Below are 26,667 nucleotides of genomic sequence, written 5' to 3'. Positions count from 1 at the left end.
GGCTCGACCGCACACGTGGAGCCGTAAGTCTCCAGACCTGAGTGCCGCGATCACGAGGGAAGATCCACGACGGATCACAATCCCGATCATCGCTTCTTCTGCCTCAGATTGTGATTGAGGCGCGGCCCCTGAGGTTCCTACCCTTTCTTGATACCTTCCGGGCATTTTTTTAGAGGATGTCCCTTATAAGGGTTTTGCGGGATCAAGGAGGGGGGTTTTGAGGGATCAAGGTGTTTTTTTGAAGGTGGCTGTGCCCAGAATATTTATTTCTGGAATGATGTAGCAGCGCGCCAGCAACTCCAATATATAGTTATTCGTTAATGCGACGGGCTCGTGCTAATTCTTAGAAAGTTAGGCACTGCAGGAAAGTGGCCCGCGAATTTCTCCACAGTTGGTGGATGCATTTCACGAGTACTCGAGAAATCGCAAAATCGCACTAATTCGCACTGCGCGTTGTCTTTGTTTCCTCCTCCAACTCCGCTTTCTTCGTATTTTTGATAAACGCATAGCGCTCGAGACGTTCAATTCGTGCATACAATCCTTTTGAAACTTCCTAACATTCGCCCAAATTCTGATTTTGTTGCAAAATTCATTAATACTGATATTACAGCTTCATAAGTAATTTGGCAAGCGACACACAGTTGCCTCAAAAATATCCTCTCGTCGAATTCACCAACGCCGAAACTCTCTCACAAAGCTGACGAAATTCGAAATGCGGTTTCCTCACTGCAATATCCCTTCTGTCAACGGCCGATCATCCACCCGATCACTCTTCCTTTCTTCACCGTCCAAAAGACACTCCAACTCCTCCCGACTCACCGGTTCAACCGTGCTTTCCTCGCCAACGTCCAACTGTTCTTCCCGAGAACCGCTCTGCATGCCGCTACTTGCCTTGAACTCTCCTGAGTTCATGTTGCAGCGCGTGCGCCTACGGATGCGACAAATCATTCCCCTCTGTCAAGATTAATTCCCCCGAATGCATTCAATAATGTGCAACCTGCGGCGAACATTAGGGTGATTGCACATTATGAAATGTGTAATTTGAGCAAATTGATTCCGAAAGAGACGAATGAGATTCCGCTCCCGTCGCGAAGCTGCAGTCACTACACAGCTCCATCTCTGTCAACCCTACCCAACCAAACTTGAAGGAACAGTTGGTACAATTGATCCGATTTTTAGGCGCGGGAGATTCGCCTTCTTTCTTCCCCGTCTGCAGCTTTTCGTTAAGAAAGAGCTCCCAGCGGTCACCATGTGGAGGTGGAGGTAGGGTTTGGTAGTAGAGTTGTTGATGCTGGTTCAGTAGGCGTGTCCCAGGCTTTTTGCACCATCGTGGGTGCCAATCGTCATTTCACCTCTTTGACGTAAAAACTTACGGTGCTCCGAAAAGGGGTTATTGCCGTATCATTAATAAACTTATTGGTAGGAATATAATCGCCGCGATGTGCAAGGGTTGCACGGGTGCGGAAGGGGTGGAGGGGCAAGGACACCCTTGAGAAGTTGGGATTCAAAGTAAAATCCAACTGTTATGACAAAAAAATAGCCCCACTTTGAGGTGCCACCGCTTCTTAACTGGAGGAGGCCGCTGCAATTCTTCAACGAGATTAGAAAGCAGCAGCAGCGAGGTAGGGTTGAAAATTCCAACTTACAATAACTTTTTAGGGAGACCTCCCCCCTCCCCTTCCATAAGTTTCTCACTCCCTCCGGTAATGAGGTTGAAAATTCAAACTTTACTGAAAATTCTATCTGAATGTGGATTCCTTACGCTTCGCAAACGAAAATTCGGAAATCCTAAACTATTAATGGAAATGAATGATGATAATTCGAGGTGCTATAAAATGAACATTAATTAATTTTTATTATTCATTGCACACATTTTCCCTTATTATCATTCATCGCCAGTCATCATTTAATGTAATAAATCTTTATAAATTGACAGATCTGATGAGAATTTTAGGGTCTAAAAGTCACTCAAATAGCTTACTAGGCCTCAGAATTTGCCAAAATACGGGTGCAGTCCCAGAAGCTTTTATGAATTCAATCGTTGATTCTTAAAACAATAGATATTATTGAAACATCTGAATGGGTCGGTATTGATTAAAATGCCATTGAGCTATCAATGAGTAATAGCGCTTGGCGAAAGCTTGGTTCTGTTACGCTATGTTGGTTGGTGGAGCTGAATTTTTTATGAATTAAGTTCCTAAAAGCATTATTACGATTAAATAACCAAGATTACTAGATTCATTGAAATTATCTAGTTAGAATGCTTTATTAGCCAGACGGAGCTGGGGACGATTTGTACGCTTTTCCTCTTCACGTGAAAATGCCTACCCTTGCGGTTCTCTATGAAAAGACTCACCTAAAAAGCAACAATATTGCAAATTATGCACTTTTTGTCGTGATCGTTCTAATTGTGCATGCGAGTGCAATCACATATTTTCCGCTTGAAGTTAATGTCACTGAATATAATAAATGGTTACATTATTGTTTACAACCCATTCATACCGACATGCGAGAAATTTCGCAAACAATCGCTTCTTCTACGAGGGTTCTGCTGGAAATTTTTCAGCCCCAACCAAGAGAGCTTCTCATAGAATTTTCCGCATCACTCGAAACGATCAACATCACGTATTGTCACCAGGAGATACCTAGACCGAGCATGATCACGTGATAGTTCAATCAATTTCGATTAATTGTTAACCCTACCACACACTCACCCTGGAGGGGGTTCAAGTGACCCACTATCCCCAACGATGCGAGCAAGAGTTCAATTTTCAAATTTGCAATCAATCGATCAATTAAACTATTCATGAATTTATGATGGATATTATTTCAACGGTTTTGATATTAGAATTGGTGTTCGCCAGTCCCAGTCTAGTCCGTTTCAGGGAAGCGCCGAGATCGAATAGTGGAGTAAGAGCTTTGCAGATATCGGTGGAAAAGTGCTGGGAGAATCAGTCAAGTGCTGAGTGATATTAGTTGCTGGAGCAATTTAAGCCCTTGTGAGAGTTAGAAATGTAAGCAAATAATCGTTTATTGTGTGAAAAGCGTGGAAACTAACACTTCCAACTTCAATGCCTTTAAATGAGTGTTTTAGAACTAGAACGAAGCTAATATGTTGGAATATGCAAATTTAGTGTTTATTGAATAACTCTAACCGTCTATGGTGTTTTCAGTAAGTGCGACCTGATTATGTGAAATTTTTCCACTAATTTTTCCATTGACATCAAGGCAGGAACAGCCTATATTAAGTCGGTATGACCCGGTATAAAGATCCTTGAAAAGTTACCACACAGCCATTTGGTCATATGAAATAGATACTTCTATCTTTTCCTGAGCTTTTTTTTGTACTTTATTGGATGCTTTTGGTAACTAAGCCCAAATTGGTTTTTCTTCTGTAAAATTCTGGGTTTCAAGACTGTGGGCTCCTAAAAGCTGTCCCAAGTGAAAAAGAAAAATTCCAGTCTAAAAGGATCTTTAAAAAAAACTGAAAATAATCAAATTTTCATTCAAATTTTTAGATAGACGATCTTATCTAGTATCAAGAAAACTCATCTGAGTGAAACCCCGAGTGAAAACTGTTTTTGTTTTTTTTGTAAATTTTTAGTAAAATGAAAAACATTTTTTGAAACAGATCCGTCTGTAAAAAATCTGCATCTGGTTATGGGGTCAGTCCTCCAACCTTGATCTTTATGAAACTTAATCAAATATCTAATTGGTGTGTCTTGTTCAGGTCATGAGATGGGTCACAGACTTTCAGGTCAAACTATGTGAACTGTGGAATCCCACGCATGCAGAGCTTGTAATGATTTTGCATTGAGTTCAATTTTCAGTTTTTGCCCCATTTTTTCCGTTTAAGCTTTTTAACACTTTATGTCAGATCAGTGATAAAGTTTAGATTCATTTTTCACCTCGCAAAGATTCTTTTTATTCTTGCTGTCCGCCTGTACTATCTACAACACAATCGGAAAGTTTCCAACATTGTTTCGGAATGAAATCACTCTCCCATGTCTATTAGGTCATTCTTCTCATTTTATTTCAATACGTGGTAACAATTGTTTAATTCTAATGTGTATTTCCGGTATTTCTGGTGAATAAAGTAAATAAATTTAATTGCAGGTTCCGATTCTGTAGCCAGTAAAGTTTTCTATATCGCAAATACTAGTATTTCGGGAGTACCTTGTTCCTTTCTTCAGTGCAAGTTGCCTGACAACAATTTGCAAAACAAAACCTTATTAAAATCGGTTCAATGTCTGTTTGTCTGTCTGTCTGTCTGTCTGTCTTTTTGTTTTTTGTTTTTTTGAGGAGGTGGAAATCTTCAAAAGACACTGGTATGGACACACCAGCGTGTGGGGTTTTTACCCACTAAAACCACCCGCGACTCCCTCCCTGCCCGGCGGAACCACCTTAAAGTATTACATCACGGGGCGGGGTCAGCTCAATCTTGTTTAATCCCATTTCTTCTATACGCGGCGCATGTGACCGCGCTTTTCTCCCTTCCTCTGCCTTTCGCAATTTATCTTGAATAGGTGCGATCATGGAGTTGACCGCGTCCCAATCCTCTTGATGGGCTAGTATTTTCGGCACCAGATTTTCTGGTACCAGCACCTCTCCTAGAGTCTCCTCTAGATTCCTCCTTTCTTCCACAAATCTCGGACAGTGGAAGAATACATGCTCTGCGTCCTCTGGGACTCAATCACAATTTGGACAGTCGGGTTAGGTCTCCAATTTAAACCTGTGAAGGTATTGGAGATATCCTCCATGTCCCGTGAGAAACTGGGTGAGATTATAATTAATCTCACCGTGTCGTCTCTCCAACCACTCCTTGATGGCAGGAATGAGCCTGACCCTTTCCCGATCGTTCCCACCGCGTTTTTTGTGCGTACACGGGGGTGGAAATTATAGAAAGACATGTCCGCCACAGCTCCGCCGCCTGAACGGCGGAATTACAGCGGGCGCGTGTGGGATTCACACCCACTAAAAACCACCCCCGGTCTCTCCAGCCCCAGCCCCGCGGGACCACCATTGAGGTATTACTTCGCGGGGTAGGTTTGCCCTTAGGCACTCATCCTTCTCCTATTTGCAGCTTTCCTCCTTCTTTGTTCCTTCTGCAACTCCTCCTGCATTTGGATGATTGCGGAGCCAACCGCAAGCCACTTCTCCTCGGACTCCAGCATCTCAGTAACCAAGCTCTCCGGGGTCCCGCTCCTGCCCAGCACCTGGTTTAAGCTCCTTCTCTCCATCGCAAATTGTGAGCAGTGAAACATCATATGCTCTGGATCCTCCGGTATGCCATCGCATCTGGGACAATTCGGAGAATCATCCAACCCAAAGCGGTGCAGATACTGCCTGTAGCAACCACCGTGTCCCGTGAGGAACTGGGTAATGTGGTAGTTGGTATCCCCATGTTTTCGCTCAAGCCACACCCTAATGTTGGGAATGAGCCTGTGCGTCCACCGACCTTTCGCAGACTCGTCCCATCTGCGTTGCCAGAGATCAAGCGACTCTGACCTTGCCGCATTTCTACGCTGTGCATGCCCCTCCATATGTCTTGCATTGTACAGGACACTCATTTCTTTGGCCAGAATGGCAACCGGGATCATGCCTGCCACCACCAATACTGCCTCATCTGATGTGGTTCTAAAAGCACTGCAAACCCTCAAAGCCATCCGCCGGTAAACCGAGTTCACCTGCTTCCGTCTCTGAGAGTTTGCAAGCGCCTCTGCCCACACAGGCGACGAGTAGAGCAGGATGGAGCGCACCACTCCGGCTAGCACCAACCTCCGGCAATGTTTCGGCCCGCCAATATTTGGCAACATTTTTGCAAGTGCCGTGGTGGCACTGGCTGCCTTTTGGCATGCATACCCTAGGTGCTCCCTAAAACTCAATTTGGTGTCAATTATTACCCCCAGGTATTTGATAGCCGGCTTTGATACGACCGTATGTCCACCGACCTCCACTTTTACAGTGTTATTTTTCCTGCGTTTCGTTATCAAGACCGCTTCCGTTTTCGCGTCCGCCAAGGTCAGCCCGGTTTTTTCTAGCCAGGACTTTACCGCTCTCACTGTTTCCGTTGCGTAAACCTCCACATCTTCTGGGTGTTTTGCTGCAACAACCACAGCTAGATCATCAGCAAAGCCGACAATCGTAGTCCCCTCTGGGACGGGAAGAGCAAGCACCCCATTATACATGATATTCCACAACAGGGGACCAAGTACCGATCCCTGTGGTACCCCGGCTGTGACAATGTACTCTTTGGGGCCCTCATCCGTCCCGTACCAAAGAGTCCTCTCTGAGAGGTAGTCTTCCACCAAATTCGCTAAGTATCCGGGGACACCTATGTCAGCCAACGCCCGTTTAATTCTATTCCAGTTGGCCGAGTTGAATGCGTTTTTGACATCCAACGCCACCACGGCACAGCAGCCGCCAGAAATCAGTACACCTTTTGCCAGGTTTACCACCATGCCAATTGCGTCCACCGTAGAGTGGGCACGTCGGAAACCAAACTGGCGTTCCGACAAACCATTGCTGGCTTCGACGATGGGCAGGAGTCTGTTGTAGATGACTCTCTCCATCATCTTCCCCATTGTATCCAACAGGCAGATAGGACGATAGGACGCTGGGTTTCCAGGTTGCTTGCCAGGCTTCGGAAGCAACACCAACTTTTGCTTTTTTTACTGGGCAAGGAATATTCCTTCTTTTAGGCACGCCTCGAAGGTGTTGGCGAAAAGGTCGGGCCTAGTCTTCACTGCCAGTTTCAAAGCTCGGTTGGGGATACCATCCAAACCTGGGGCCTTGTTGTCACCGAACCTACCACATATTTCCCGCAGTTCCTCCACAGTTACAGGCGGTCTTATGCCGTCATTTGGCTGGACAAAAATTTGCCTTCCCCTATTTTCGTGGTGAGGGAACAGAGTGGTAACAATCTGCTTCAGGAGGCGCGGACAGGTCACCTGGGGTGATTTCCGCAGCCTTTTCATCACCACTCTATAAGCCTCGCCCCAAGGGTTTATGTCGGCATGGTCGCACAGCTGTTTGAAGCAGTTCTTTTTGCTCCTCCGAATGGCTTCCTTTAGGCGGCCACGCAATTGCTTGTGTGCCTCCTCTCGACCGTCGCCACCGGGTTTTCCCCTGAGCCTCTGGCAAAGCCTCCTTGCCCGAAAACATGCGGTTCGCAAACTTGCGATTTCGTTGTTCCACCAGTAGTTGGGTTGCTTACTGGGGAGCAATCGCCTTCTGGGCATAGTAGCATCGCATGCTTCCGTCACCCATCGAGTGATCTGGGTGGCTTTCTCTCCAGCCGTACCATTCAGGGATATGTCGGATTTGAGCACCGCGGAAAACGTGTCCCCCTCGAACGCTTTCACTGTCCAGCCAAGCACACCACCCGGCATTTTGCGAAAACTCTTTTTCGAGCTCGATCCGCCCTTGATCTCTATGCAGATTGCCTGGTGGTCGCTGTGAGTATAGTCCTCACTGACATGCCAAGCGATTCTACTGGCTAAAGTGGCACTCACGTATGTCAGGTCCACTATAGACCCCAGGCCCCTTCCCCGGAAAGTGTACGAAGACCCAACATTCGCCAGTACCACGTCCAGCTCCGCGAATGCTTCGAGGAGAACACGTCCCCTGACATTAGTTATCCGGCTGCCCCATTCAAGAGCCCACGCATTGAAATCGCCTCCTATTATGATCGGCCAACGTCCTCTTGCATCCAAAACAAGAGCAGCAAGCATCCGCTCATACTCGACGAGTGTAACGCTGGGTGGAGCATAGCAGCTGTAGATGTGGATGCCCTTCATCTTCGCTCTGATGAAGCCCTCCTCCGGGTGCTCCATTATTTCCTGGAAGACTTGTTCTCCACAAGTCCACAGCGCTGCTTGGCCCGTTTGGTCTTTGACCCAAACGCTACCACCGCGGTTTCGGTATGGTTCACTTAGTATGGCCACATCGATGTTTTTCTCGCGGATGGTTTGCGCGAGTAGATCCTGCGCCGCCTTGCAGTGGTTGAGGTTGATTTGTATCAACCTCATCTGCGATTTGTGCTAAGGGCTCTCCTGTATTCCGGGCACCTGCTGCTGCCTGCAATGTGCCGATGGTCCACACCCTCCTTTCCTTTGCAAAGTAGACAATTTGGGTCAGCTCCGCAGTCCTTGCTGATGTGGCCTTCCACTCCGCATCTCCTACATTGCTTTGACCTGTCATTTGCGTTAGTGCATGAATTCGCAATGTGACCAAAGCCAAGACATCTAAAGCACCGTTTTAACGCCCACCTGTTCCCTAAGGCGACACATAACCTAGCCTATTCTCACTCTCCCTGCTGCTAACAGTTTGAGTGCGTTCTCCACTGGTAGGCTGATGATGGCGGTTTGTGTTCCCCCATACGCTTTCCTTAGCGTTTTCACCACTGACTCTTGTAGTCCGGCAAGATCGAACTGTTTCTCCAACGCTTCGCGAACCTCCTCCTTCGTCGTGATTTCGTCTATATCTTTGCAGATTATAGTGATCTCCGCCCTGCTAGCTCTTATGTCGGCTTCCTGCCCTAAAGTCTTCCCGATTTGGCTTAAGAATTTGTCCGCGGTTACATCCTTGGATTTCTTAAGTTCCAACATAAGATCTCCCTTCTGCGACCGTCTAATATGGCTGACGTTGTCTCCCAAATTGATGAGTTCGGGGTCTGCCTTCACTTTCCTGAGGATGTCGGCGTATGACCCTTCGCCTCGTTTGGAAATGAAAATCACCTCCGGTCTAATCTTCCTCCGATAATTTCTTTTCCGTGGTTCTACCTTCCTCCAAGCTTCCGCATCCGCCTTTGAAGGCTCGATCCCTTTTCTCGAGGTAGCCACTGCAGTATTTTCCCTGGTAGCTTCAGACGTACTTTTCATGAACTCCGCCTTTTTGGGAGTCGGGTCCTTTTTTCTTTTCGGGGTTTGCTGGCCTGTTGAGTCACTCAGCTTCTCGCGCAGCCTCTTCCCCGGTTTCTCCCCTTTTGTGTTTTGAACCGGCGTTACTTGAGTTGCCTGGTTCACTTTTCCAATTGGCGACTTCCCTACTCGTTCATCCTGGGCCTTGCCGTACGTCAAACGGATGCCTCTTATCATGGCCCTTATATTTTGGTGAATGTTCCTGCGCTCCTTTATAAACTCACACAGCTCCATGATATTTTTACCGAGGGCAGTAAAGGCAGCTCCAGACTGATCATTGCCCAAAACATCGCTCGGGTGAATCGGCGTCAGTGATTCTTCCTCATCGAAGACTCCCGCTATACGCTTCCCACTGGGGGTAGCGATCGTGGGGGCTTGTGCCCGTGTGGAAGGGGATCTGCGAAAAATCGAGCTCCTTCTGAACGGATCCATCACTGGAGCCCGTTCAAGTTCATCCCGTACGCTTGTAACATTAGATGCCACAGTAGCCAAGGTTCCCACTAGTGAGGCACTGCGGTCGTTGGATATCGACGGCGGGAGCCCGCTTGCTCACTCCCAAAAACCGCCGGCACTGGGTTTCCGAAGCCCTGCACCGTAACTTCATTCTTCTTCTGCTCCTCCATGTATGGTTTTATTTCTGGGTATCCTTCCCATAGCCAATTTTTATCCACGGGTGGGCGTTTACTTCCCACCTACCCGGCCTGCGCATAAACATGCCAATACACGCACATCTCCAGATGCGTGCATGTGCATGGCCATGACACATTCGCCGAGCGTTCCCTTATCCGCACGAAGGGACGCGCCTGATGGGAGATTTGGCAACCCCACACATCATCTCTGCATCATCTGAGATAGTCCTGAAGGCAGAGCATACCCTCAGAACTGTCCTCCTGTAGACTGCATTCAGTTTGCTAGTGTTAACTGACATCCGCAACGCCTCGCTCCAAATTGGGGTCGCATAGAGCATAATTGAGGTCACCACCCTGGCTATATGCAACGTAGAGGTATGCCGTGGCCCTCCCACGTTCGGCATCAACCTCGCCAGGGCCATATCAGCAGTGGATGATTTATCACAAATATACTGTACGTGTTGCCTATAGTTGAGCTTCCTGTCTATCACCACCCCCAAGTATTTGATGGTCGGCTTGGAAGTGATGATATGATTTCCGATTCTAACATAGGCTCTCTCTTTTCGTGATAAGGACCGCTTCTGTTTTTTCTTCCGCAAGCGTCAGACCAGAGCTCTCTTACCAGCATTTGACAGCACTGATTGCCTCACTTGAGTATAATTCAGCATCTTCGAGATGCTTTGCGACAACAAGAGGGCTATGTCGTCAGCGTAACCCATCACTGTGGCTTCCTCCGGAAGGGGAAGATTAAGTACATCGTTGTACATGATGTTCCACAGTAGTGGGCCCAATACGGAGCCCTGTGGGACACCCGCGGAAACAACGTACTCCTGGGGTCCATCACCGGTGTCATACTAGAGCCTCCTTTCAGTTAAGTAACTATCGACGATAGCTGCAAGATAAGCGGGAATACCAATCTTCGCCAGAGATTCCCGTATTAGGTTCCAATTGGCCGAATTGAATGCATCTCTCGCAATTCTCGAATTGAATGCAATATTTGCTAGTACTGCCCTTTCCGTGGATTGCATCTTCGGCCAAGCCAGTAACCATTTTGATGGCATCAATGGTTGATCTGGCTTCACGGAACCCATACTGCCTATCTGAGAGACCTCCCTGGCTCTCAACATTATTACTCGCTCTAGCATTTTGCCCACAGTGTCCAAAAGACCAATAGGTCTGTAGGAGGTTGGCTCACCTGGAGGTTTGCCAGTCTTAGGAAGTAGCACCAACTTCTGTCGTTTCCATGATGCAGGAAATATTCCCTCGGACATGGACGCTTCGAACAATTAAGCGAACATATCCGGTCTGGATTTCACGGCAAACTTAAGGGCCTTATTCGGTACGCCATCTAGACCCGGAGCTTTGTTATCTCCTATCCTAGCGCATATCTCCAGTAGCTCGTCACTGGTGACTGGCGGTATTGCCGTGTCGTTCAGAGGTCGCTGGAATATGTCTATGCCCTCCTTTTGCTGAGGGAATAACCCCTGGATAATTTTTAACAAGAGTGAAGGGCACGTGATCTGCGGAGATGACCGGACTTTGAATCGCCCCATCACGATTCTATAGGCGCTTCCCCACGGGTTTACGTCCGCTTCTAAACAGAGCTCCTTAAAGCATTCCTTCTCGCTCCGTTGGATGGCGAGCTCTTGAGGGTTTTGCGGGCTTCCTTATACGCGCGTTTTTTTTACCCTTGGTCGATTCTGCCTACCGCTCTTTGAGCCGCTCTTCTGGCTCGGTGACAGGCTGATCAAAGGCTGGCCAGTTCAGCATTCCACCAGTAGTTTTGTCTTCTACTGGCGAATGAGCACCTCCTCGGCATGGACGCGCCACATGGGCAGCTCTTTCCGTAGAGGCACCTGCTTTATTAGGCTGGTCTAACCACACCTCCATGAAGGTCTCCAACCACTACTTAACGGCAGCTCAACGCTCTTGTCATCTATTTGTAGATGTCTCCCTTTCGGCATTCTTCGTCTGCGATAAAGGAGAAATGGACCTGATGTCGTATATCATTCCTGAGATGACGAACGCAGTATCATCTGAGACAAACGTGAAGGCGGATCACTCTCTTAGAGCTATTCTTCTATTCTATTCACTCAGTTTGTAAACATTAAATGTGGCTTACAATGGCAGCAGATCGGGCTCACTACCCTAGCTATAAGTAACCTGAAAGCATACCGAGGTAATCCCATATACTTGCATTGCAGACTTTCCCGCAATTTTCTGCACATATTGCTTATAACTGAGCTGCGTCTGTCATCACTCGTCAGTGTTTGGTGGCCGGATTGGAAGTGATGATATGATTCCCAATTTAAATACGGGCATAATTTCCTTTACGGTGCTTGGTAATGAGGACCGCTTCCGTTTATTTTTCTGCAAGCGCCATACCAGAACTCTCTAGCCAACCCTTAACTGCACTGCATTTTCCCCACACAGTCCAAAAGACATTTAGGCCTGTAGGAGGTTAACTTACATGGAGGTTTCCTAGCCTTAGGCAGTAGTACCAGCTTCGGCTTCCATGCTGTAGGGAATATCCCATCGGGTATACACGCTTCAAACAATTCAGCGAACATATCCGGTATGTATTTTGGGCTAGCTTAAGGACTTTGTTCGCTTTGCCCTCCAGGCCCGGAGCTTTGTTGTCACCTATTCTGCTACAAACCTCCAACAGCTCGTCCGCGGTTACTGTTGGAATTACCGTCACATTCAGAGATTTCTGAAATGTCTCAGTGCCCTTGCTTGCTGGGAGAGTAACGACTGGATGATTTCCAACAAGAGAGTAGGGCATGTGATCTGGAGGGAAAACCGGCTTCTCAACCGTCCCATTACAATTCTATAGGCGCACCCCACTGATTTACATCCACTTTCGGGCCGAGGTCCTTAAAACATTCCGTCTTGCTCTGCTGGATAACAAATTGAGGTTATTGTAAACATGCTCTTTTTGTCTCTGATCGCTCCTACCTTCCGCCCCCTTGAGCCGCTCGTCTGGTTCAGTGAAAAGCTGGTCAATTCGCTATTCCACTACTAAGAAGCTCCCCTCGCCCAATGGTTTTGCAGACCGGGCTGATGCCGTTTTCGGCTTTAGGTATCCTGTTTCCCTAGCTGTGTGGTTCCCTTCTCAGTTCAAAGATGATTGCCAGGTGATCGCGGTTGGTATAGTCCTCGGTAACGTGTCAGGACATACCACGTACCAGGACTACGATTAAGGAAGACCCCGGAAGTGCTTGCATCACCATCATTGGCCAAAACTAAATCCTATTGCGCAAAAACCTGTAATAGACTTCAGCCTCTTGCGCTACTCTCCTTGCTTTCTCAATGAAGTGGTCAAGCGTTGAAGTCACCAACAATCGCCTTTGGACTTCGTCCTCTTCCATCGAGAACAAGATAATGTGTAGGGTTTACTTATGATGGCAAATTCCATTTGAGATTCGAACGTGGTCTGCTCAAGTAAGTCCTGAGTGACCCTGCACTGATTGAGGTTTATTTGAATAAACCTAATTTTTTTCATTGCAGTCAACGCCTTCCTGAATCCTGGGTATTTGCCACTTGTGGCAATAAGCCGGTTATCCCTTCGTTCTTTTCCTTCGTCTTGTGGTAATAGAGGCGAATATGCTGCGTTAGACTAGTGGCATGATGCGCTTTGGCGATATCCGAAATGAGGATACCCGCGATCGATATGGAGTTGCACCGATTGTGGAAAAATTGCGAGAGGGGCGTCTTCCATGTTATGGTCACATAAATCGCGCTAACGAGAACTCACTTGCAATTGGTGCAATTGATTCCATTTGGTCTGAACATCGAAGTCGATCAAAAGGCCGGCCGAAACAACGGTGGCTTGATACGCTGGATGGGGATTTAAAAGCGACCTCGCTTGCGATCGGGACAAAGGCTGAAAAAAATGGAAGGAAAAGAAGAATAGGCATTGGGGGTCCCTATTACACTCCTTGGCAATGTGTTCGTTTCTTCCCACACCTTCTGCATCCATCGGATCGATCACTACTTGTTGGTGCATGCCTTCGCGGAATGTCCAAACACGAGGCACTTGAAGCGCCCCTTTAGTGAAACCAGGCTGCAGACAACCCATCGGATTCGAACCTTCCCGGCGGATAATAATTTCTGCGCTGCCCTATTGGTAATCGCATTGTCACCGTTCTTGTTCCTCCAACTTGAATTGTTCAATGCAGAGCATATTTCTTATTTGGATGTCACTTCGTCAGTCCTTGTAGTGTATGTCGGTGTCATGTTTTTGGGTCCGAACTGTGACATTCTTCCCAAGCGAGTTCTTTACTTGGGTGCGAAAGGTTTCGGTTTTGCCCAAGCTGAATGTTTTCAGCTCAAACATCGTCTTTCTGGGTCCTTCGCATCCTCCTGATATCTCCACCCAGATCTTTTCGTTCCCTTAGTGAAGATAACAATTGCCTCTGGATGAATTTGCACGTTTGCTTTCTTTTTTACCTTTTTATTATCGACCCTCACCCATCCACCATTTTGGTTCCCCTTAGGTTTCACTTCGATTGCTGACGTTCGCACTGGGGGAATAGGTTTTTTACTTTCCGTGCTTTTAGTTCCGTTCTTCGGAACTCTTAGTGTTCTTTCTTCCTCTTCCTCTCCCGTAGACGATCACCGTCTTCCCACCGGACTCTTTTCTTTGTAGGCAGGTTGCAGGTTCGGTATCACTTGGGTCGCCTATGATTGTTGGAATGACTTTCATTGGCCCCTCTTTCCTCTTCCTGCGTCCTATTACAAGGGATCCTAATGGCTCTCACCATGTTTTTAATAGCTTGGTGCACTTTGTGCTTATTCTCGGTGAACTTGTATAGCTCAATTATGTTTACTCCTAGCTGCTTGAAAGGTAATTCCTCCGGGTCAGGGTTTTGGTCTCTGTGAGTCTTGGCTGGATTACTTCTTCTAAACGCACCTTCCCTCGAATTTGACGTGCGTTTAACGTGCTTTCCAGCTTTTTATGTTTTGCTGTCTTCGGAATTGGTAGAGATCGAAGAATTGGAGGACTTGACTTCTCTTGAATGGGTCAATTTCTTGGTTTCGGAGTACCTCTTGTGGTCGTCCCTCTTGGAGAAATGCGGTATGTGTAGAGACCTTAGTCGGGCAGCGATCTCCTTTTAACTCATTATATTCGTTATTGGTGTTCTTGGCAAGATCGTGTTTCACTCGAATAGTTCCTTCTCCAATCCTATTTTCCTATTTCCAATTTTTTCACAAATGAATTTTTAAAAGCGTGGAGAGTTATGTCAGGTTTCTTAGTCTGCAGTTTTTAGTTTAGTCTGCAGATTAACTTCCCATCGAGGATCATGTCAAGATACTTTATATTGGAAGAGAGACGGTATTTGTCCATTCAGTCATGAGATGTGGAACTCGAGTGTTTGTGCCTTTCCAGAAAATAACATTTTTGCGAAAGCTACACCCACGCGCCCACTGGCACAATTTCGTTAAGGTGGGAAAGGGGAATGGGGGAATATTTGTCAAGGCTTGCAATACCCTTCGAAACTGTTCCCCTGATGGGTCCCGATTCCTGCGACGCATACTTGATCCCATAAGGGGAATCAGGTTGAACAACCAGGCACAACAGGGAGTCGTACGATATCCTATCCAGATGTAGCCATTCAACAAAGTCAAATCTCGCAATGATCTTTCTTTGAGATTTCTTTGAAGAATGCATCAAATATCGCCTTAGTAAGTGATGTGATATCACATCACTTTCAGAGAAAAGTGATATTGAAAATTAATGAATGAAGGAAGAACCTTCCACGTAAGAGAAGAAAAAAAAGCAAAAAAATTTTATAGGCAGTAAGATTTTCATATGAAATGAACAGGGAATCACGATCCTTGCAAACGAGTATTATCACTTGGAAATCCCTATGATTCAAGCTTATCACATGCAAACTTAAAATAATTTTTCTAGGCCAAAACTAGTCAAGTGAACAGGTGATCAAGCCACCACTTAGGCTAGGAAGAACGGTGTGATGCATCGAATGATACATTGCAGTATTAATCGGTGATATTTAGTGATGTCTTGTAATGTGATATCCTACCGGCATGGACATTACAAACATTAGGTATCACAAGAGTAATGTCATCGTTCCCTGCTGGTGATGATAAGGGGATATTGTGATGTTGAATGATGTGATGTTTGGACCACGTTCGATGATATTACACTTTCAAGTGAGTGTTACATACATCACCTACCCATTTGAATTGCTGATAGTTGGAAAGAGCTGATGTTTCCATATTTTTCTGGCGATTGATACCATCTATTTGACGTTGGCTTTGCCTGGGGTTGCGGTTTTATTCGGTGGTATAAAAAAGGTAGGTAGGTCTCAGATGAATTTTTCCGGTATTTGATTTTGGTGCTATTTATGCGAGGAAGTAAGTCCCTCGAAAGAGGTTATGAAAAACATTTAGAGACAATTGAATATAGAATGATATAATTAAAAAAGACGGTCTAAGGTAGTTTTCTATCGTTCAAACAAATAATCGCAGTTTTATTCATTTTCCAGGCATGATGACTATGAGCCGATCCCGAAAAGCAAACCCAAGCATATTAAAACGAAGGAAATCAGCTACTTTCAAATATTTCGCTTCGCCACTCCATTGGAACTTTTCCTGATTTTCATTGCCTTTTTATGTGCCGTGATAAAAACTTTGGCAATGCCATGTGTGATAATTGTGTATGGCGAATTCTGTTCTTTGCTGGTTGATCGAACATACGGGATTGGAACGAGTACAAAAACGGATATTCTGCCATTATTTGGTGGTGGAAAAATATTGTAGGTAGTTTATACCCCTTTTACTCCTCAAATGTGTAATAAAGTGGTATCCTAAGCTTCAATTGTAATATCTGCATGAAATTATTCCAGGACAAATGCGTCAGCTGAAGAGAACGCCCAGGAGATTTACAATGACTCGGTGGCCTATGGGGGCCTGATGGCTCTTAGTTCGTTTATTCTTTTTATCTCTGGATCAGTATCGATCGATCTGTTCAATTTTGCGGCTCTGAGGCAGATCACAAGGATACGAACTCATTTCTTCCAAGCCATCGTCACCCAGGATATTGGCTGGCATGACATCACAACGGACCAAAATTTTGCAGTGCGAATTACGGAGTAGATATTTTTGTTTTTTTCAAATAAATTTTGTCACCCACCCCATTCAAATTTCTAGTGATATTGAGAAAATCCGGGACGGAATCTCGGAGAAAGTAAGTCATTTTCTGTATTACACCGTTGGATTCGTTACAACGTTCGTAGTCTCGATGATCTACGGGTGGAAGCTAACTTTGGCTGTTAGTGTATATCTACCAATTGTGATTGTCGTAAATATCATAATAGCGAAGGTAAGACGAGTTTTCATTTTCAATAGCGCAGATACCACTTGTATGGGTAGATTTTCGTTAAAGAACTTAAGCTCGGAATTCCTTTTACCAACAACTGGGGTATTTCCTTTAAATCCTTTTCGATTGCCACACATGTTTGTATTTATCAATAAATTTCTCAATAATGGTTGCTATTTATTTTCCCGGTCCCGATGATAGTACCAAGGCAAGTTGACTACCAAAGAGATGCAGTCTTACTCGGTAGCTGGACAAATAGCTGAGGAGGTGTTCAGTGCAATTCGCACGGTGATTGCGTTCAATGGCGAGAACAAGGAAGGCGAACGATATGAAAATTCCTTGCAACCAGCTTTACGCTCGGGCAAGCGGAAAGGAATCTTTACTGGCGTCGGTGAAGGTGTGATGCGGAGTTTGTTGTTCGTTTCTTGTGCTGGTGCTTTCTGGTACGGAGTGCATTTGGTGCTGGAGGGACGTGGCAAGGAATATCGAGAATATAATCCTGGAGTCCTGACAATAGTACGTTTTCAAACTTTTTTGTAAATCATTCAGCATTCATTTCTCTTCTGTTCGTAACTTCCTTAAATGTTATATAGTGCATATCTGTACTAGGAAGTAAGTTATAGAAAGGCTTAGCCGATGACTGTGGACAGAATTCCTTATTTCCAATAAATTTTATCTTGGAATCCTCTTCTGTACCACATAAATTTTCAATACGAACTTCAAATCATCTTTCAGGTATTTTTCGCTATTTTCGTGGGAACAGACAACATAGCAAGACTGTCCCCGATCTTAGAAGCGTTTGCAAAGGCTCGGAGTTCGGCTACCACTATTTTTGCAGTGATTGATGCGGTATCGAAAATCGATCCACTGTCGAAAGAGGGTGAAATTCTACCAGGCGGTATCAAAGGTGACATCGAGTTTCAGGATATTTTCTTCTCATATCCTTCGCGGGATGACGTAATTGTCCATCGAGGTTTGAACATAAAAGTCGAAAGCGGACAGACTGTGGCCTTAGTAGGAAATTCTGGATGTGGGAAGTCATCATGCATCCAACTTTTGCAAAGGTTTTATGATCCGATGTTTGGAAAGGTACTCATTGATGGAGTGGATATAAGAAAGTATAATTTGCGGTGGTTGAGATCGAATATTGCAATTGTTGGCCAGGAGCCGGTTCTATTCTCGACAACAATAGGTAAGAGGTTTTCTCAAATGGAAATTCTCGTGTAATGACATAACATTTATACTTCAAAGCTGAAAACATTCGGTATGGGAAACCAGGTGCCAAACAAAAGGAAGTGGAAGATGCTGCGAAAGCTTCTGGAGCACACAAATTTATATCAACTTTACCAGACGTGAGTACCTCATACTTTTTCAAGATGCATAACATTAACATATATAGGTCCGTAGAGGAGAAATCCGAGCCCGGGGTGGAAATGTTGAAAACTGCGTTTAAGGTGAAAATTATGGGGGCCTCCTATTAGCTCCTACTCCGGGCCCGAGGGGAGTCCGCCCCTTGCGCACTGGACTAGCAACCTGCAAATCTATAGGGTAGATAGGTAGCCGTCAGTGACCGCTCAGAGGAGCCTAATTAGCGCTGTGATGTGCAGTTTTGATACTGCAAGCTCCTAAGACCGTGACTGATCTTCAGAGCCAGCCTGTAGCATTCACGATGGAAAGCAGCTCTTTCACATGCAGCTAGAAATATCGCTGAGGTCCCCAAAGAATGGTTTACCCAGTGCCCGTAGCCTGACTCTAGCTAGAGTCGGGTAATCGCAGAGGAAGTGCCTGAGGCTCCCTCCTTTTTTTGCAGCTTCGCCAATGCGAATTGTACGGTATGCCGAGCCTGGTGGCATGGTCCCCTATGGGCCAGTGCCCCATGCAGACTGCCGTAATCTTGTTTGCATTTGCGCGCGTCTGGCACAGGAGCTATCGTGATCGGGTTATGTTATAAGCGGACCAAGTCCTCCTTGATTTGACACAGGTGGTGAACCTTCGCCATCAAAGGCCCGCGGCAGCTAAGTAGTGTAGGTAGATTTCGCCTTTGACAGTCGCCAGCAAGACACCCACTATGCCCGCCGAAGGACTGCCAAGAGCAGAGCCGCGCCTCGCCAATCGGTCAGCCCGCTCATTCCCCTCTATGTTCTTATGCCCGGGAACCCAAAGGAGTGTGACCTTGAGCGTGCTACTCAGACCGTTCCTCCACTGCCCCACCAGCCTGCAAGATGTCGTTGCTGAGTACATGGCCTTAAAGGTTTCTTGGCTGTCGGTCAGAATTGGCAATGTTACGTTTGTGGCTCGGATCATGCTCCATCCACCGACCGACTTCCAGTATCGCCAGTACTTCCGCTTGGCATACACTGGGAAAACCTGGGAGACCATTCGAATACACTGTGTATATTCAAGAAAACCCTCGCACCGACTCCACAGACCATTTTTGATCAATTAGTGAAGAATACTGTGTCATAACCTTGTAAAAAGTCGCCGGTCTTCCACTCTGCCCTGGTTGGAAAGTCCACAACAGAGTTCCTCGTGAAGTTCAGCTTACGTGTGGCATAGTCCGTGGGGAATGCCCAATTTTCCCGAGGTACTTCGTCTAGCATGTTGCTGTGACCGTAGGGCTTCGCTACCCAGCTCCCGAACTCGCGCAGTCTGACGGCACTGCACGCCACAACGTATTCAATGTGGAGGTCTAATGGGGAGGAGATGCAAGAGGATATTGAGAGCGCTTGCTGGGCAGGACTGCAGAGCCCCAGTAGTACCTGCACACGCGGTTCTTTGAATCCGATTAAGCTTCGTTTTATTGTACTTTTTGCTCAAAACCTGCTAGCATACAATAGAGCCGTGCCGTTAGGATTGGACGCACCACAGCGGTGAATATGCAGAGAATCATCCTCGGCCGGAGGCCCCATTTCTTTGCAAAGGTTTTCTGGCAGGCTATACAGGCCTTCTTTACTCTCAGTTCTATGTTCAATCTCCAATTTAATTTTTGATCCAGGATTACACCCAGATATTTCAAATTGGAAGGAAAATCTTTGTTCATTTAGTCGTGGTGGGTGCAATTCTGGTACCCTTGTCTTGGTGGTGAATAGCATCAGTTCCGTTTTGGTTGAGTTTATACCGAGTCCGTATCTTGTGGTCCACAGGCACGCCTTCTGCAACGCTTCTTCCATGATGTCGCTCATAATGGACGGAAGCATCCCTGACATTAACATCAGCAAGACGCCGGCATACGCCACTACATACACCCCTCCCCCCTGCTATCCAATATTCGTAAAATCTCGTGCACCACTATTAACCAGAGCACCGGAGAGATAGCGCCACCCTCGGATGTACCTCTGTTCACAGCTTTGGTCAAGTGGTTGCTTCCCAGATTCGAGGGATTATCCTGGTAATTAGCATGGATATAATCCAATGCGTAAGATACCCCTCCAATCTAGTACTGGTCAAGGTTTCCTTAATGGCGTTGGTACTAACGTTGTTGAATTCTCCCTCTATATTGAAAACTGTTGAAGACTGCTGTTTCTGTGGATTTGCCTTTGAGGTAGGCATTCTGGAACTTAGAGAAAGGCGTCCTCTCCATAATTGCCCTTAAGTGGATATCCAAGATGCGCTCTAAGGTCTTCAACGCGAATGAGGTGTGGCTGGTTGCCGCGCCTCCCGCTTTCGGTTTGAAAACTACTCGTGTACGTTCCCAAGACTGAAGTACGTATCCTAAAGAGATCTGGCAAATCTCAACAAGCCATGGCGTAACCCTTTCCTGTTGCTTCTGTAGCATCACTGGCATTATGACATTTAGACCCGGAGGTTTATATGCGGAGAAGCCATTTATCGTCCAGCCGATCTCATCCTCGATAATTACCTATTTGATAGCCTCGAATAGCTCGGGTGGCCGCCAACCCGTCAAGCAAGGCTTTGACTCAAAGTTCTTCACGCTAGCGGGTACTGCGTCTGAGCCAGCAGGTCCAAAGTTTTACCGGAAAGTTCCGTCCAGGAGCCTTCTGACTTTTGGCTTCTAGGTTTTTTGGACAGAATCTTACCTAGCTTAGCGGATTCGTTTGTGCTTTTGATGTTCTGACAATAGTCCAACCAAGACTAGCTATTGGCGGTCTTTGTAGCCGACTTGTACGTCTTCAGGCAGTCTTTGTATTGCGACCAATATTTATGCCTGTAGCATATGTGTAAGATTTCCCTGATCAGCTTCCTGAGGTTGGAGAGATCTTCATTCCACAAGTCCACTATTCTTTTTGCTGTAATTAATACTGCACGAGACTCTAAAGGCGGTATTGAATGCCTTTTCCAGAGCCCGGACCTTTGACTCCAGTTCGTCTGTTTGCGTACCGGAGAGTTTGTTCATAATTACTTGAGTAAACTTCCTCCAGTCAATCCTCATGGGGTCTCTGAAGGGTTTGGAGACCTCTGCGACGAGATCTAAACTGAAAAGTATCCAGCTGTGATCTGAGAAGGATCTCTGGTCAGACAGTCACCAGTTCTCCACCCTAAAAATCCCATTGTCGGTTAGTAGGGTGATGTCCAGGACATCCTCCCAACCGTGACAGTTCTTCGAACTGGGTAAATGGAAGGTTGGTGTACTGCCCCTGTTACACCCCGGTAGGTTTATTACTTTAACGAAAGAATGACTCACCTCCCTCGCTGATTTGTGAGCTGCCCCGAAGCGTATGCCTTGCATTGGCGTCGCAGCGTATCAACAGGTTGACCTTCTTTGTTGCTTTGGTGCTTGCTTCTCTTCAGAGGTTAAAGTGTAGTCTATTTTGAGCCTACGCAGAATCTTGAAGTTTTTTGGTTACTGCACTTTTTTCCTGAAAATATCTAGATATCCATCCTTTCTATTCTAGCACGCGAATCCACGCTAATAAGCTTGACTTTAAATGCATGAAAGTGAGCCTTTGCAGTCAATTGCATGTCACTTACAAACTAGTCGAGTGTCCTTGAACCGACGCCTGGTACCGCAGTTTCGAATAGTTAATTCCGCCAGTTTTCCATTTTACTGCATAGCCCCGGGAATACTGTGTTTATTTTACGGACCCAGGCTTGTGTCGTATAAGGCGTTCAGCCGACGTAAAAGAGCGTAAGCACTCCTATCGATGACTAAGACTTTTAAAAAGATTACATGGTAAACGGAGTCCTTATCGAAACGTGTCTTACTGAGCGAAGAGCACAATTGATAGACAAAAAATTGGTACCCCAGTCGCTTTGATCAGGACCATTAAATTCTCTGCGAGACATTTGGAACGACCACAATTCGGTCTTAACATGGGGGTTGAGAAGATCGTTGTCAGATGCTCTTGACTCTAAAATTCCGAATAAATACTTTCCTCCGAGTATTCTCTCAGTACGCTTGGGACAAATCGCATGATCGGTTTCACGAATGAAAACTCTAGGAGAGAATCAAGGACAATTATTGTACCAATGCTTCCGGGGTACAACCTGGGGTACGGGCCTATCAGGTTGATATGCAAAATTTTAAATGCTTACGCTTTACCTATTGGAGACCGAAATGCATGGTTGGGAGCCTTTAACGTCTTGTAAGTTTGACGGTTACCAATAAAGTTCTCGACTTGGGAAACCATTTTAGGCCAGTGGAGTCCCAACCATAGTCTATCCAAAGTTTGGCAATCCCCCTCCAACCAGGCCTTCTGCATTTAAAAGATGATAGTGAGCACAGATCATCTGTGCTTTCAGCTCCTTTTAGAATCCAGAACTTTCAAGCCTGTTGTTTTTGCAGCTCGAAAAAATTTGCTCCTTCGGATTTCCAATGAGGTCAGGTAAATGCTAAGCGAAGGTCTCTGTGATGAGTTGTAAATCTTCCAAGTATAAGTGTTTTTATGCCGCAAGTGTGCGCTGATGACTTTGTCCATCATTGCATTGGAGGGCTAGGTCGTCCTGGAACTGTAGTGTCTCATCGAATGTAAATTATCAGAGTGCATCCTTCAGATCTAGGACTGTAGTAAATCCAGTTTTGGGGAGACGCGTTTGACAATGACACTATTCATCTTAAGGGCACTAAGCCAAAGATCCACTTCATCCCAAGGGTTACCAGTAAGGACCGTGCGCATTGCGATCAATCCTGGCATAGAAGAGCTTGGCGATGGCGGTAGAGACTGAAGAATGCCTCGGAATGATGTGAGTTAACGTTCGACAGTCCTGTCTGGTGTTGAGAGCTTAGGGTTTTGTGTCATTACCTCTGCTATTCAGTTTTATTTTCCACAGTCTTAGGACCGAACTCGAAGGTTTCATTATAACTCTCGGTGGTGAGGTCATCTTAGAAGGTGCCTTTACGAGATTTGCTAATTTATCAATTCAATTTGAAGTTAATCTCGGAAGCAGTCAATTTCCTAATATTCCTTTATACAATTGATCTTTCAGGGCTATGATACTGTACTCGGTGAAAATTCTCAAGTATCGGGGGGTCAAAAACAACGTATTGCTATTGCTCGTGCCCTCATTCAAAATCCTAAAATTCTCCTTCTTGATGAAGCGACTTCAGCTCTTGACTACCACTCAGAAAAATTGGTCCAAGATGCCCTCGATGCAGCTCGAAAAGGACGAACCACGATAGTCGTATCTCACCGCCTATCGGCCATCAAAAATGCCGATAAGATTGTTTTTATTGAGAACGGAAGAGCAGTTGAAGAAGGTACCCACAGTGAGTTGATGGCCCTGAATGGAAAATATGCGAAAATGGTCACTGCGGCGAACAGAGCGACAAAGGAGGAAAAACCGAAAGCAGATCCCTTATGTGAGTATTAACTTAATTTTGGAATGGGGTTCATCTGGAGGAATCAATTTTTCAGTGGACGAAGACAACACATACCAAAAATCCTTCGAGACAGATGTGAATAACCTGCAAGAGTACCACGAGCAAGCCTTTAATAATCGCGACAGTCCTGACTTGAATTCGTTGCCACTTTTGCCAGTTAAAAAGAAGATTGAGGAAGAGGACATCGACGAGGCGAAAAGGAATTACTTCAAGACGTTTAAAAAGATATTGGGTGCAGCTAGGCCGCAGTGGCCACATTTGATATTTGGAATATTAGCGGCTTTGATATGCGGTGTATCCCTTCCTGCATATGCGGTCCTGTTTGGTGAATTCTATGGAGCCTTAGCCAGGGTCGAAGACGATTCTGCGATTCGAGAGACTGGTTTCCTCTGTATCATTTGTATTTCTATAGGTGTCGTAGCCGCGATTGTCGGATTCATACAGACTTACCTCTTTAACTGGACTTCGCTATGTTTAACAATGAAGCTTAGGTATACGCTGTTGGTATTCCAATGCATACATTATCTGGAAAATAGGTTTTCCAATTTCTCAGGGTGAAAGCCTTCCGATCAATTATTACACAGGAAATTGCTTGGTTTGATGAAGAGAGAAACAGCGTTGGGGCGCTTTCGGCAAGACTTTCAGGTGATGCAGCAGATGTGAATGGTGCGATTGGGTATCCTTTGAGTGCTATTCTTCAGGCCTTAACTAATATAACTGTAAGTGTGGTTACCGCATTTATTTTTTCATGGAAATTGACTTTGGTATGCCTGGCGTCAGTGCCCTTTATCGTAGGATCTGTGGTCATCGAAGCTAAGTAAGTAGTTCACGTGTTTTCTTACATGTTTTCTCAGAATTTGGGTAACATTTTCAAGCCCAAGCATAATACAATCCTTAATTTCTGCAGGTTCATGGCTTCCGCTGCAATAAAGGAGAAGGAGATGCTAGAACATGCTGCAACGGTTGCAACCGAGGCTATAACAAATATTCGAACTGTTGCAAGCTTAAGGAGAGAAGCCAACGTTATAGCTGAGTACAAAAAGGAAATCCTGAAAGTTGAATCTCAAATCAAGAAGAAACTTCGTTTTCGAGGTACCGTCAATTCATGCGGACTGTCTTTTCCATTTTTCGCCTATGCAGCTGCTTTATGCTATGGTGGTACTTTGGTTGCCAGAAACGAGATTCCCTTTCAGGACGCGATCAAGTGAGTGTCTTGGCTTAACTACTGCTGCTCATCCGCTTGATTGACCTTTATTATTAGAGTATCCGAAATTTTGCTGTATGGAGCGATGATATTAGGCCAGTCTCTGGCATTCGCCCCAGCATTCACAGCTGCATTGGTAGCAGCCCATCGGTTGTTCCACATTATTGGTCGTGTTCCTAGGATACGAACGTCAAATCTTGTCAAATCGAGCCAAAAGGATGTGGGACATAATGTGACCTATTCGAACTTACATTTTAGATATCCCACGCGATTGGACACTCCAATATTGCAAGGACTCAGTTTAGAAATACCAGAGGGTAAGACGATTGCACTTGTTGGGCCATCCGGAAGTGGAAAGTCTACCTGCATTCAGTTGCTTCAGAGACTCTACCAAGCTGATCATGGGTCAATTGTAAGCCTGTCTTTTTCATTGTATCTTTTATATGGCTAAATCTTGTTTCAGACCATCGGTCAAAATGACATTTGCAAGGACCTAACGCTATCAGGTCTTCGTCAGAAACTAGGCATTGTCTCGCAGGAGCCGGTTCTATTCGAAAGGACAATTGCTGAAAACATCGCTTATGGTGACAATTTTCGAGACGTGCCTTTAGTAGAAATAATGGATTGTGCCAAAATGGCAAACGTTCATAACTTCATTTCGTCCCTGCCGTTAGGGTATGAAACCCGCTTGGGTTCTAAGGGTACCCAGTTGTCTGGCGGTGAGAAGCAACGAATTGCTATTGCTCGGGCTTTAGTTCGAAATCCGAAAATACTTTTACTGGACGAAGCTACATCTGCGCTGGATTTACAAAGTGAAAAGGTCAGTTTGTTGTAAGATCCTTTATCTTTTATCCAAAACAGCGCAAAGGTCATAGTATTGTAGAATAGCCATTGACGTCTCCAAAATTTTTCTCAATTTCGTCCCTTTTCCGTTTTCAGGTAGTTCAAGCCGCTTTGGAATTTGCATGTTCCGGTAGGACCTGTATTGTGATCGCCCATCGTTTATCCAGTATTCAGAACGCTGACTTGATTTGTGTGGTGAATCAAGGGAAAATTGTTGAGAAGGGTACCCATTCGCAGTTGTTGGCTCAGGGAGGAATCTACGCCCATCTTCATAAGACACAGCCAAAAGCCGAATAGATTAGTGAATTCAGTATTCCATAGTTGAAGCTTGACAGTATTATTTCGTTGTTTTTTTCCATTACTGTTCGTCATACACCAATTTTACTGCATTTATTTAGGTTACTAATTTTAGAATTGTTAAGGCTAGATTGCGGTGATTTTAAGAAGTTAAGGTTAAGTTGGAATCCTGCTCAACAAAAATAACAAACTAAAAGCCAGTAAATACGTCGGAGGATATGATATGAAAATATATGAGTATCTAACGAGCTGGTGCTCTCGGAAGGCATGTTTAATTCCCATTCTTTTCAGTTTTTGGCTCTAATGTTGCGAGCAGTGGATTGCCAACTTAAAAAGAGTCCCTCAATCGTGGAAAAAGGACAAAAATAGCAATATTGATATTTCTAGCCCGTTAAAATCCTTCAGATCTTAGAATCTTCTCTTTCAAACATTACCTGCTATCACAAGAAGGTACATCTTTGCCCAAACATCTTTAAAATGTATGAAATTTTAATATGAACAGAAATTGATTTGTGCAAGATATAAGACTACTTGCTTGAAATGGTAAGTTGGTAAAAAATCATTGCGCATGTTCCACCTTCTTTGGTACGTACGCGAGAAAAATTCCACACATTAGCTTTGGTGTTAATGCCCTGTATGTGATGCAGTGC

At 45.4% G+C, this 26,667-nt stretch overlaps 1 protein-coding gene across 1 annotated transcript; it reads left to right on the top strand.

The window, feature by feature from the left end:
* Positions 1-2,582: 2,582 nt before the first annotated feature.
* On the top strand, positions 2,583-26,281 carry LOC119649243 (multidrug resistance protein homolog 65-like). The gene is made up of 14 exons (XM_038051309.1): positions 2,583-3,014; positions 16,063-16,332; positions 16,423-16,668; positions 16,727-16,898; positions 17,097-17,411; positions 17,631-18,087; positions 18,147-18,247; positions 23,280-23,652; positions 23,708-24,164; positions 24,227-24,490; positions 24,581-24,877; positions 24,935-25,289; positions 25,341-25,697; positions 25,817-26,281. Coding segments are annotated over exons 1-14 (3,867 nt in total). The 5' UTR covers positions 2,583-3,012; the 3' UTR covers positions 26,018-26,281.
* The last annotated feature ends 386 nt before the right edge of the window (positions 26,282-26,667 follow it).

Source organism: Hermetia illucens, chromosome 2 (genome assembly GCF_905115235.1).
Source record: "Hermetia illucens chromosome 2, iHerIll2.2.curated.20191125, whole genome shotgun sequence".
Lineage (NCBI taxonomy): Eukaryota > Metazoa > Arthropoda > Insecta > Diptera > Stratiomyidae > Hermetia > Hermetia illucens.
Note: the sequence above shows the minus strand (reverse complement) of the source record. Positions and strands in the feature narration are given on the sequence as shown.